Consider the following 12,851-nt stretch of genomic DNA (forward strand, 5'->3'; position numbering starts at 1 on the left):
TTCAAAATTGTGGCTTAGCTGTAGATGGACGAGGCCTGGTTCTGTGGAGCTTGTCATCTCTGAGCCCGTTGTTTGGATCTGTTCTGAGTGAAGTATCGTGGTTGTTGATGGTTAAACGAGGTGTCTCATGACTTCTGGTATGGTGTAAAGTGAGGGCGTTTGTCAGGCGGTGGGTATATGCCTAGTGTATGCAGTGTCACACGGGAGGCCTTCATGGTATGGAGCACATCATCTGTTTGAGACGAGAAAAATTTCTATCGAAGGGGAGGTCCTCCACTTTTAGCTGTAGTTCTTTTGGAATTCCCGAAGCCTGCAACCGTGCTGTTCTTCTCATAACCACAGCTGTTGCGGTTGTTCAGGCAGCTGTGTCCACTACATTCATTGAGGCTTGCAGCGCTGTGCGGGCTATTAACTGACCCTCGTTGATGATGGCGTTTGAGTTGAGGACATTTATGCTCGGGGAGGTCCTCCATGAGCTCTTTTATTTTACTATAGTTAGAGTAGTTGTAATTTGCTAGTAGAGCAGAATCGTTGGCAACTCTAAGCAAAAGAGTGGGTGACGAGTAAACTTTCCGCCCAAAGAAGTCCAGTCTCTTGTGTTCTTTATCTTGCAGTGAGGAGCGGATATGAGGCTGTTTCCTGTGCTGATTGGAAGCCTCTACTACTAGAGAACAGGCTTGAGGGTGTGAAAACAAAAATTCCATGCCTTTGGCTGGAATGAAGTATTTTCTGTCAGCCCTTTTGTTGGTGGGTGGTGCCAATGCCAGTGTTTGCCATACTACTTTCACAGGCTCTATTATAGCCTCATCCATGGGGAGGGCAATCTTGGTCGATAATGCCGGTTGTAAGATTTTTAACAACTTATGTTGTTTCTCCTGCACTTCATGTAAGGCAATTTCTTGGCTGTTTGCTACTCTTCTGAAGAGTTCTTGGAACTGTCTGAAGTCATCTGGTGTCGTAGGGGTGGACGGTGTCACCACTTCGTCTGGTGCAAAAGATGAGTGTGGGGCAGGTGGTGAATCATCCAGGTCTGCCTGTGATAGTATCTCTTCCTCTTCTATCTCGTCTCAGGGGGGTCAGAGGTTTCTCTATGTGGTAATGATGGGTGTACTCTGGAACCTCTTGTTGCTGAGGAAGGGGGACCAGAATAGGGGTTCTGGTATGTGGGCCAAGGACCCCACTGTGGCCACTGCATGGGGTAAGGTGGTAATGGGTAAGACCAGTGCTGCGCATACCAGGGCTGTGAATGCTCGGAGGGATGAGGCTTAGGCTTCACAGCATTCCATGTAGGTCTCATCTGTGATGGGGATGAACGTTGAGAGGAGAAGCGGTTGTCCTGCACATCTCCTTCCTCACCACTTTGCATGGAGAGTGGTGCAAGAGATGAAGGATGGTACCGTGCTATGTAGCTCGGGGAGTGTTCGGTGCCAAGCAGTGGTGACTGCGGTGCTGAAGAAACTGCTATGTCAGCAGGATGCAGGAGTTGTGCTGGTCCCACCTTGCGGTTGCAATCGAGCATTGGAGCACTGGATTCGGCTTGTTAGGCGGCAGCAAGTCTTGGGTCAGTGCCGGTGGCGGCAGCATTGATCGCAGTGCCGCTGCCTGTGCTGCGCTCTGCACCGGGGTAGTTGGTGCCGTGGAGGAGACTAAACATCTCAACTCCAGTGTTGTGCATTGGGGCTCAGCAGGGGTCCACTGAGGGACGGTGTCGGAGGAGCCCGGTGCCTCATAAGTGCTCACCCCGGATGAGTGGAGCACTGAGGGTAAACACCTCGCTGGGGAAGCTCTCTTTTTCTGAGGGACCCTTGCTCGAGAGGTCGAGGCTCGCTTCCTGACAGTTTTGGAAGTCGGAGCCTTATCAGAGCTCAGGGATCTCGGTTTATGAGACTCCCCGGAGGATGTCTCTTGCAGAGGTTAAAGGGATTTCTCCAACAGAAGCATTTTCAAGCAGAGATCCCTGTCACGTCTTGCCTTTGTTATTAACTTGGTGCAATGTATGCATTTCTGGGAGATATGAGTTTCTCCCAGACAGCGAATGCAGGATGTGTGGCTGTCAGAGACCGGCATCATTTCACAGCAGGAGTCACACTTTTAAAATCCTGTTGAGCCCAGCATGACTGCAGTTAAGCCTCTCCCACCTCTCAAGAGATAAGGGTGGGAGTTAATTGTAATGGTAAACTGGAGAAACTGTTCCAAAACGGGGAGTTAAGGACAGAAAAAGTCTTCTTCTTTCTTCTCTTTTCCTTTTCTTTTCCTGCTTTCAACTACCTGAAAGGGGGTTCCAAAGAGGATGGATCTAGACTGTTCTCATTGGTAGCTGGTGACAGAACAAGGAGTAATGCTCTCAAGTTGCAGTGGGGGAGGTTTAGGTTGGATATTAGGAAAAACTTTTTCACTAGGAGGGTGGTGAAACACTGGAATGCGTTACCTAGGGAGGTGGTGGAATCTCCTTCCTTAGATATTCTTAAGGTCAGGCTTGACAAAGCCCTGGAGGGATGATTTAGTTGGGGATTGGTCCTGCTTTGAGCAGGGGGTTGGACTAGATGACCTCCTGAGATCCCTTCCAACCCTGATATTCTATGATTCTCCTTTTTTTTTTTTTTTTAAAAAGAAAAACCTCTAAGAGGAACTAAGGAAATTATGTAACTATGTATAGACTCAGACTAACTAAACAACGTACTAAGTATAGACTACAAAGAAGTTCCTATGTAACTTTTTTTTTTCCCCAGAAAGTATCAGAGACAGCAATACCACGGAGCTCCGTCTGCAGCCAAGGATGGTTGAGAAGGAACTGAGGGGACGGTCGGGGGAGCGCACGCTACAGGAGGTGCCAACGGCTGCACGAGACAACTCCTGTGTGCGCCCTTCCCCCAACCGAGTACTGCTGTGAGAAATCTCCGATCTCCGGCGCAGGGACACACCGACACCTAGAGTGGAGCACCCACAGGGACACCACTCGAAGAAGAACGTTAATTCACTCATCTTGCATGTATATTATGTTCTTGATTACTTATTAGGACCAGGTTTCAGAGTGGTAGCCGTGTTAGTCTGTATCAGCAAAAATGAACAAGGAGTCCTTGAGGCACTACAAAAACTAAATTTCCCTCTGCTGATACTCACACCTTCTTGTCAACTGTTTGAAATGGGCCACCTTGATTGCATTGGCCTCATTAGCACTATAAAAATGATTTTCGCTCCCTTAGTATTCACCCCTTCTTGTCAACTGTTGAAAATAGGCCACTTCCACCTTAGTTGAATTGGCTTGTTAGCGCTGCCCCCCCCCCCCACTTGGTTAGGCAACTCCCATCTTTTCATGTGCTGTGTATTTATACCTGCCTACTGTATTTTCCATTCCATGCACTTGATGAAGTGGGTTTTAGCCCACGAAAGCTTATGCCCAAATAAATGTGTTAGTCTCTAAGGTGCCACAAGGACTCTTTGTTGTTTTTATTAGAACCAGTGGTTCTCTAACTTTAATGTTAACGTTTAATATGTGTTTAAAATTCCGTGTACCATTTTGTGAGAGAACGCCGCTTATGAACCTCCTTTCATGCCCTATACCCTCATTTCCCACTGCTTGCTTCTCAAAGTACTTCATTTTGCAAACAAAAGACCACAGGTAAGATGTGCTGAATCAGAGTGTTAAATATATACTTTATTATACAGTATGTGCAATGTGAGTGAGTTATTTCTAGAGAACATTAATTTTTACAGTTCCTGACCATTCTGTGTTTACATTCATCTTAAAGTTGTGGTAAAAATGTATTTGCAACTGGATTTGCTGTTTACTTCAAAAATACTTTTTAAAAGATCCCACAATATGTAGCACCAGATTTCTGTACTTTCTCAGTACAGTAGAACCTCAGAGTTATGAGCACCAGAGATACAAACTGACCAGTTCATTTGGAACTGGAAGTACACAATCAGGCAGTAGCAGAGACCAAAAAAATCACAAATACAGTACAGTTATGTATTAAATGCAAACTACTAATAGATAAAGGGAAAGCAGCATTTTTCTTCTGCATAGTAAAGTTTCAAAGCTGTATTAAGTAACTGTTCAGTTGTAAACTTTTGAAAGAACTATAATATTTTGTTCAGAGTTACGAACATTTAGAAGTTCTGAACAACCTCCATTCCCGAGGTTTTCGTAACTCTAAGGTTCTACTGTACTATTTTATGGTCACTTCTGTCCCACAGATTTCCAACTTTTCTATTCTCTTTATACTTCGCAGAGTATAAAATGTCCATACCATGGAATTTATTTATAATTACTGAATTATAAGCATCGCCCCATGTAACCAGTGGCAAGTGGAAATTATATTCTGGAACTGGAAATTCTGGGACAGTCTTACTCAAACTATAAAACACTTAAAGAAATTAAAATGTAAAAGGAATTAGTTTAAAACCATTACTATTCAGACTATAAGGTCTTCAGCAAAGAAGGCCATCATGATAATGCATACACTAGTAAAACTGTATTGTAAAGTTATTGCACGTGAACAGCATGTTTTCATCCTCCTTATTTCCCCCTACATCCCGCAAAGTTAAGAACATTATTAGATCTAGAATCATAGCATAGCATATCAGGGTTGGAAGGGACCTCAGGAGGTCATCTAGTCCAACCCCCTGCTCAAAGCAGGACCAATCCCCAATTTCTGCCCCAGATCCCTAAATGACCCCTCAAGGATTGAACTCACAACCCTGGGTTTAGCAGGATCTAATGAGAGTTCATTTGTCTAAGAAAAATGAATGGCAGTTAAAAGAAAAAATGCACCTTGTATGAGTGACCACTAATGAGGTTGCTGTAGTCTACTATATTTGGCAAAGTTTAGAGTATAAATTGATCCCATTATTGTGGTTTTGCTTCCACCTACCAACAGCATTTAGCTTACGCCGTCTATATGAAGAAGCAAGCATATGTAAAACTGTAAATAGCCTGTACTTCAGTCTCCTGGGGAAAAGGCATTCCATGACAGTTTGGCACTATTTACACAACAATTAGATCAAACTGTACTAGAACTTTTTAAACACATAAATAAGTAATTTTGGGGGTTAAAAACGGGGTTTTTTTTAGCTGTAGATGAGGCCTAACTCATTGCTCCTGCATCTAGATTCTTTTACTGCCCCCATCACCATGATATTTGAACTCCATCAAACAATTATCATCTAATTTCCCTGCACTGTTTCACCAGTATGCTGTAATACTATAACATTTCCAAAAAGCCCACTAATAATCTGCACTTACAAGTGCTTCCTGTGAAACTCCAGTATCTTTCCTTGTAGTCTTTCCTGGTTTGGCAAGTATTGGTTTGTTTTAAGGTGATCACGATCCACAGATTCATCAAAATCCCCAATCTCAGCTACGATAAAAAGTAACAGAACATGTCAGAATTTAAAGAAACAATACTTGAGTAAAGAAAATAAAGTTAATAATCTTCAATTCTAACTTTTCTATAAAACACCATTTACATAGTACTTTAACTTGTTTATTTATTTTTATAATGACATTTATTGGCATTCCCACATTTACAAGTTTTCACATGGGGGTTTTCCCATAAGAGACAGGAACAAACTATCAATGAGTTAACTTTATCTCTAAAAAGTCGTATCAGACTAATTCCTTCCAATACTGTGAATTCGGAAACCATGGTTGGGACTTAAGTATGGTCTACATACAAAGCTGCAGGGCAGTTTAAATGCAACTTCGTGTTTAGCTTGCGTCTGTAATTTACAGGTGCAAACTAAATGTATTTAAACCAGGTTTAAACTGATGAGTGTCCACATAGGGCTTTGCACCTTTTAATTAAATTAGTTTTAAACAGATTTAAGTTAAACCAGTGCAATTTCTGTGTAGACAAGCTCAGAGTAATTTTGTAGAACCATGATAACCATATTTCACTTTAAGCTTCAAAAAGGATTGCCATAAAAACATCAGAATTTTTTTAAACATAGTTATGAAAAAGACCATGAAAGTATCCTGTTTAAAATTAGGCTGACCTATAAAACCTAGAGGTTTTAAACATGAGCATCTTGTAAATATATTAAGCCCAAAATATTGATATTCCTTTGTCACCTTTGCTTTTCCAGCATCCTAAGATTCACTCCTGAAACAACCTGGCCGCAGATGTTGATACTTACTCAGCTGTTCCATGTTGATCTGAAGTTCTCTCAAAAACACAAGGTGGTGCTAGAAAATCCTTGGCAAGTTTTCATAGCACAAATCATTGGATATTATGTAAGATAGGTTTGGCCTTCCAATAAATGGAGTCATATTTTATTATTGTGTCTGAAGAGGTGTTTCTGAAACATTTTTGGTTTGGGTGGGAAGGGAGAAAGGAATAATGTATCCCCTTTGTCTTATATTTAAGATTTGTAAATAAATATATCATTGCTTGTCTCCTTTAATCCTCAGGGCCAGATTTTCAATGCTATTTTGGCACCTAAATGCCTTTGAAAATCTGGGTTTAGGGCCCTCAGGGCAAGCATCTTGAGGGTCCTAAACAGAAACCAAGTCCATTCAGCCTCCACCCTCACTCCCAAACAGGAGCCCACCACTGCTTTTCCAATTCTCCCTTCTAACTCTTCCTAGCAACAAGTCCTTCCCCAGAAGGACGATATTCACACTATCAGGCCTGTTTTCTTGTGTTGCCAGATTTCTGCTCTAATTCCCTCCACTTCCTGCCTGCCCTCCACAGGTACGCTGCCTTGTAGCCTGAAGTTAATTTGGAAACTGGCATTGGGAGTAATTAAGGCAGATAAGAAGGGCAGGCCAGAAAATGAGCAAGGTTACTGGCAGTGGGAGGCAGAGCCAGGTGAGAGTTACAACAGATAAGAGTCTTGACTCAGCCCCACCTTCCAGCAGCCAAAACGATATTGCTTTTAAGCACAACACTCCAAAGTGGCCTCCTTCTCAACCCCATTAAAACTGGCCAATCCTCATTGTGTTAAACACATGGTGATTATCCAGTATGCAAAAGGTTAAAGATTAACCAGTTAAGTTTATCAATATTCGACTTGTGAAATAGAAAATACTTGTTTTAGGGGGGTTTTTTGTGGTTTTGTTTTTGTTTTTTTAATTATCAAGGTGCAGGTAATGCTTTGTATATGCTGATAAATGATCTGGTTCAGTTTAGCAGTGGCAATATCAGTTGATGCTCGGACAGCCAACATACTAACACTGCAGAAGATGAGAGATGATCAGAGCTGCTGTGTTGTCACTGCAGGTTAGTCGTTCCTCTGCCAAGTCTCTCTTGATTTGTAATGCAAACAGATACCTAAAAAGAAAGAGATCAATCTTTTGATGAGCTAAAGAAAACAACTCAACACTACTTACATAATAAGCAGCTTCTACAAATATTCTTCAAAAAGTACATAAAACAGAACTCTTCATTTATCAGTGACAATCACATAAAATTAAAAAAAATAACATAGCTACGTCAAATCCCTAACCAATCTGGCCACATAAAGCAATTTAATAGTGTGATGGAGTCAACTGACATAGAGGAACCAAAGAAAGGAAAAGCCTAGCTCTTTGAAAAGCTTGGCTTATCAGAAAGCAGGTTTTAGAAAGTTTGTTTCGACCTCAGGATTAGATCTCGGTCATGGTTCAGAGGGTTTCACCTACCCACACAGTGGGGGACGTGCATGGCTACTAATATTTTATTAGCAAAGTATGCAGAGAATGGGAGGAGTCTGGGGTCCTCTAAAACTTCTAACTCAGCCTGAGAAGATACAGCACTGGGGAAAGATGATATTGGATTTGAGACTTTGGCTGGAGCTTACCTATTTAAAGAAACCATGGACTGTTCAGTGAGTAAAAACTTTAGGCAAGCCGATATACCAGTAGTTGTGGAGAAATGTGACTGAATGCAATGGGTGAGTCTGCTGATGTAATACTTGTGTTTTAAGAACTTGTCAGTTTGTCCCCCATGCCTGCCCTTATGCTGTAGGCAAACCATCTTGGCTCAACAGTGAGTACCTGGTGATAAGTGCATTTTTACCCCCAATCTCTGTTTTAAGAATTGATACTATCCCTTTGTAACCTCAGCCATCAAACTTACAAACTGACTTGCTATTCATTCTGTGGGAGTAACATCAGAGCCTTTAATTTAACTGCTCAGCCCATCCTTCAGACCACTGTTCAGATGGTTTGGGACTTTGTGTAGAAGCTTTACTTGAAATTGAAACAGACTCTCTCAACTTCCCACTTCAAAAAAAATTCTAAAATGAGCATACTATCAGTTTCCTTCTTGATCTATCACAAAACCTGCTAGGTACACATTATTCTTAATTTATAGTTGGGGAAAACACCCAACTATATATTTATGTTAGAATAATTAAGGTTCTTTGATATAGTCAGTGTAGAGCCCATTGTAGGTGCACATGTATCTCCTGTGCACGAGATAACAGTCTTTTGAATAGCAGTTCTGTCAGGATTGAGCATGTGCCCTGTGGCTCCTCATGCTTCTATGCAAGGGCATAAAGGGTGGAATGGTCACCACACTTCCTCAGTTCCTGTGCAATTCAAAGTGCATGTTAGCTGAGATCACCAAAAGCAGGGATAAAGCAGGGGTGGGCAAACTACGGCCCATGGGCCACATCCGGCCCGTCAGGCCTTTTAATCTGACCCTCAAGCTCCTGCCAGGGAGCGGGGTTGGGGGCTTGCCACATGTGCTGTGACTCTGCATGGCTCCCAGAACCAGCCGCATGTCCCCCCTTTGGGTCCTACGCGTAGAGGCAGCCAGGGAGCTCTGCACACTGCCCCTGCCCCAAGCACCGGCTCTGCAGCTCCCACTGGCCGGGAGCCGTGGCCAATGGGAGCTTCAGGGGCGGCGCGCAGAGCTGTCTGGCCAGTGCCTCCACATAGGAGCCGGAGGGGGGACATGCCGCTGCTTCTGGAAGCTGCTCGAGGTAAGCACCACCCGGAGCCTGCATCCCTGACATCCTCCCATGTCCCAGCTGCCCCCAGCCTTGATCCCCCTCCCTCCCTCCAAACCCCTCAGGCCCAGCCCGGAACTTCCTCTTGCTCCCCAAACCCCTCATCCCCAGCCCCACCCCAGAATCTGCACCCCCAGCTGGAGCCCTCACCGCCTCCCAACCCCCTGTCCCAGCCTGGAGCCCTCTCCCACACCTTGAACTCTTCATTTCTTACCCCACCCCAGAGCCCCTATCTCCAGCCAGAGCCCTCACCCCAACCCCCAATTTCGTGAGCATTCATGACCCGCCATATAATGTCCATAGCCAGATGTGGCCCTCAGGCCAAAAAGTTTGCCCACCCCTGGGATAGAGGGTGGGTTGCACAATTCACACTGACATCTCAAAGAAGCAGTTACTGAAGGATAAGTAACAGTTCTTTATTCTTTGAGTATGTGTCAGTGTGGATCCTGTGACGTTGCACTCTATATGATTTTATGAAAGTATGCTGATGAGTGTGAATATAATGTAACTAAAATATGCTTCATGCAAAAGGTCTCTTGTAAGATTACAAAACTTATAATCTACTGAGTGTGGTCATCCTATTTGTATAAATGTATCACTCTGGTATCTGAAACTAGAAATATGAAATATAACTCTGAGGGCCTACTGTAATTATGCAAAGTGTGGGCCATTAATGGCGGTTTGGAATCTTGATGGCTCCCATCAGCCAGGACAATTGACTGTCGATGGCTCTGTTTGCAGGCAGGCCTTCCTGTGAGTCAGGCTGGGAGGAATGAAGTCTTGGGGTCTCACAGGACATGTGATCACATCACCTGAACTGGAATCCATCTTTAACCTGGTGTTTTTCCATTGAGAAGGAGGGGTGGGAATCCAGAGGAACAAAGGATTCCCGTCTTATGCAAAAGATATATAAGTGGATGGAACACACCAAGAAGCGGCAGCCATCATGAGAAATCCCCTAGCTACCACCTGAGCTGGAACAAGAGCTGTACCAGGGGAAAGGATTGTGCCTGAAACAGCACTGAGGAGACCTCTGTACTGGTTCCAGTGACAGTCACTGCTTCGATGCACAGTCTGTCTGGAGGCAACATCAGTGCTTCTATGAATGCATATCTCAGGCTCTTGATAAGCTTGACCATTTGTGCTAGTAGCACGTCTCCTTTTCCAAGTGCACTCCCATCTTGGTGGAGGATCTGAAGGCTGTGTTTTTGAAGAAAGCGATGTTCTATGTCCTCCTTGCAGAATGATCCTGACTGGCGTTTGGAGTTACATTTTTGCTCCGTCCCACTTGGCCTCTGGGTGTCAGTCTTCTGTAAGAAGGGTATGGGGTGGCTGGATCTATCACTGCCAGTGCTGAGATTAACATTGTCGGTACTGGCTTCAACACGATCCTCTTCACACATTTCTTCTTTAACACCCTATTGCTGGGTATGATGTCTGCTTGATGGATTGCTGGCTGACACAGACTCTTTTGCCTTCATTTTGGTGTCATTTCCTCTGGGTCTGAAGTGACCTGTATGGATTGCTCAAGATGATGTCATATGAGCCTAACATGCATGGATTTGCAGCCATAGGCACCAACTAAAATATTAGCTGGTGCTTAGCACCCACTGGCAGCCAGCTCCCCACCTCCGCTCCAGTGCCTCCCGTCCGCCTGCAGCCCGACGATCAACTCCTCCCCCTCCCTCCCGCCACGATCAGCTGTTCCACAGCATGCAGGAGGCACTGGGCGGGGGAGGGGGAAAGAGGATGGAGCGGGGACAGGGCATGCTCGAGGGAGGGTGGAACTGGGCGGGAAGAGGCAGGGTGGAGGAGAAGCGGGAGTGGGAAGAAGAGGGGCAGGGGTGGGGGCTTGGGAGAAGGGGTGGGGTGGAGGCAGGGCCTGGTGCAGAGCAGAAAGAGGCAAGACAGGGTGGAAGTTTGGGGGACGGGGTCGGGTGGGGGCAGGGTCTCAGGCGGAGTGGGAGATTGAGCAGCTCCAGGACCCGGAGGAAGCCGGTGCCTGTGCTTGCAGGTCCCCAAAGAAAATTACCAGCACACTGAACACCTGTCCAAGATGTGGCTCTCCCCCAGGCAGAAGATGCAATGACTTTGTCCATCAGTGAGGGGAATGAGGCAGTCACAAGACTGGCAGGGTTTGAACCCTAATGGTTTTGAGTCAGCCATAAGGCAAGAAGGTTGGCACAAAGCGCCTCATCCCACTGTGCGGGAAGAGAGACACCAGACTTTAAGTCCAACTTGAGGAAGGAGAAGAAAGAAAATGAAAATGAAATTTCTTCACCCAATTAGCAAAAAAGGAATGAATTTGAAACTCTAATAAAGTAGTTGGTTTCATCTTGCTGCCACTATAGGTGGCAGGTAATAGTGAACTATTCACTGCCAGGTAATAGTGAACTGAGGGAGAGTCCTGGCCACTCCATCCTTTATGACCTTGCACAGGACTCCAAGGTATTACAGGGCACATGCATGACCCTGACAGACCCTGCTGTTCAAAAGATTCCAATATTGCATAAATATGCACTTACAGTGGGATCCATCGTAACACACATTAAAAGTGGAGCAGCATGGGAGAAGGTACCAAGATGTTTACTGAAAGTGGATGATGAAGAGTGGCATCATGGCCTTACTGCAGGTGGGACATGACATTTTGATAGTGACAGAGATGGTAGTGATAAATCTGGAAAGGCCTGGCAAGGGAGGACAAGTAGCTTATGCTCAGTGCAATAGAGGACGGAGAGTAAGTGGAGGGATGCAAAGAAATGGGTAAAAAGAAAAGGAGTACTTGTGGCACCTTAGAACTAACAAATTTATTTGAGCATAAGCTTTCGTGAGCTACAGCTCACTTCATCGGATGCATTCAGAAATGGGTGACACAGTCAAAGCATTGGGCTAGGAAATGCTCTTTGAAGCAACGTTTTGAATAGACATGAGCGGGGCAAGATCACATTTGACAAGGCTAGAGAAAAGGATGTTACAGTAATCAAAACAGGACAGACTTTTAGTTGTGAGGATGAATAGAAAAGGCTGTGCCTTAGAGATGTTATGCAGAAAAAAAATCAGCAACATTTAGACATAGCCTGGATTCAAGACCTTAGAGAGAGGTCCAAGTCTGATATGAAACCCAGGTTACAAGCCTGAGTCACCTAAGATTATGAGGAGGACACAGATGTGGGACCTAGGTTTGTGCTGGCAGGAGGAGAGGATGGAAAAATCAAAGTGAAGAGAGGAAGAGGAGAAGGTAGAGGTGGGGAGAACTATAGAGAGGTGGGGGTAACCAGGAAGGAGAGATGGAGCCAGTTGGGGGGAGGAGGAAGACAGCTGCTATGATGCAGAACAAAGGTATGGTGAGTGGCAGATGGACAAGATTACAACTATCCTAGGGAAGATCTGTTACAGGTAGATCTCTCTAATCACATTACCTGTTGGTGATGAAGGGACAGGACCAGAGTACATTTACAGATAGTAACATGCTTAAGATATCAATTATTTACTAACTTTTAAAAATCTGACATAAGTAACATGCTAAATATGATAAGCATATCAGCAGAAGCTGTTATAGATGTAATCTGCTACTAACCTGTTGGATTCTTACAATTTGACAATTAACCATTTATTAAAACATTTATCACTTAATCCTTCTAGAAACTATTTATAAATGTACAATATAAAGAGTGACCGTTTCCTCTATACAGCTGCCTCCTTCAATGGTAACACATGACATGTTTGGTAGGCAGAAATTGTCCCAGCCGACCTGCACTGTTATCTATTCATGCAAACTTCCACCAGTTTTTACAGCCACAGGGATCATCAACCACCTGAATCATTAAGATATGTATTTCTGTTAGAAATGTGACTTTCTAACAGAAATGCTCCCCAACCTTCCCTAAAAGATAATCTTTATTGTTATAACAGAG

General features: G+C 44.3%; 1 protein-coding gene across 2 annotated transcripts in view; it reads right to left on the reverse strand.

Moving 5' to 3' along the window:
- The window catches only part of FARP2 (FERM, ARH/RhoGEF and pleckstrin domain protein 2), a 198,826-nt gene that overhangs the window by 112,711 nt on the left and 73,264 nt on the right, over positions 1–12,851 (reverse strand). For both annotated transcript variants that reach the window (XM_074964209.1, XM_074964208.1), the window contains exons 6-7: positions 7,177–7,274; positions 5,246–5,360 (exon numbers count right to left, since the gene is read on the reverse strand). In XM_074964209.1, the coding sequence (XP_074820310.1) occupies positions 5,246–5,360; positions 7,177–7,274 (213 nt within the window). The remainder of the gene's footprint in view (positions 1–5,245; positions 5,361–7,176; positions 7,275–12,851) is intronic.

This window comes from Natator depressus, chromosome 9, assembly GCF_965152275.1.
Source record: "Natator depressus isolate rNatDep1 chromosome 9, rNatDep2.hap1, whole genome shotgun sequence".
In the NCBI taxonomy this organism is placed as follows: domain Eukaryota; kingdom Metazoa; phylum Chordata; order Testudines; family Cheloniidae; genus Natator; species Natator depressus.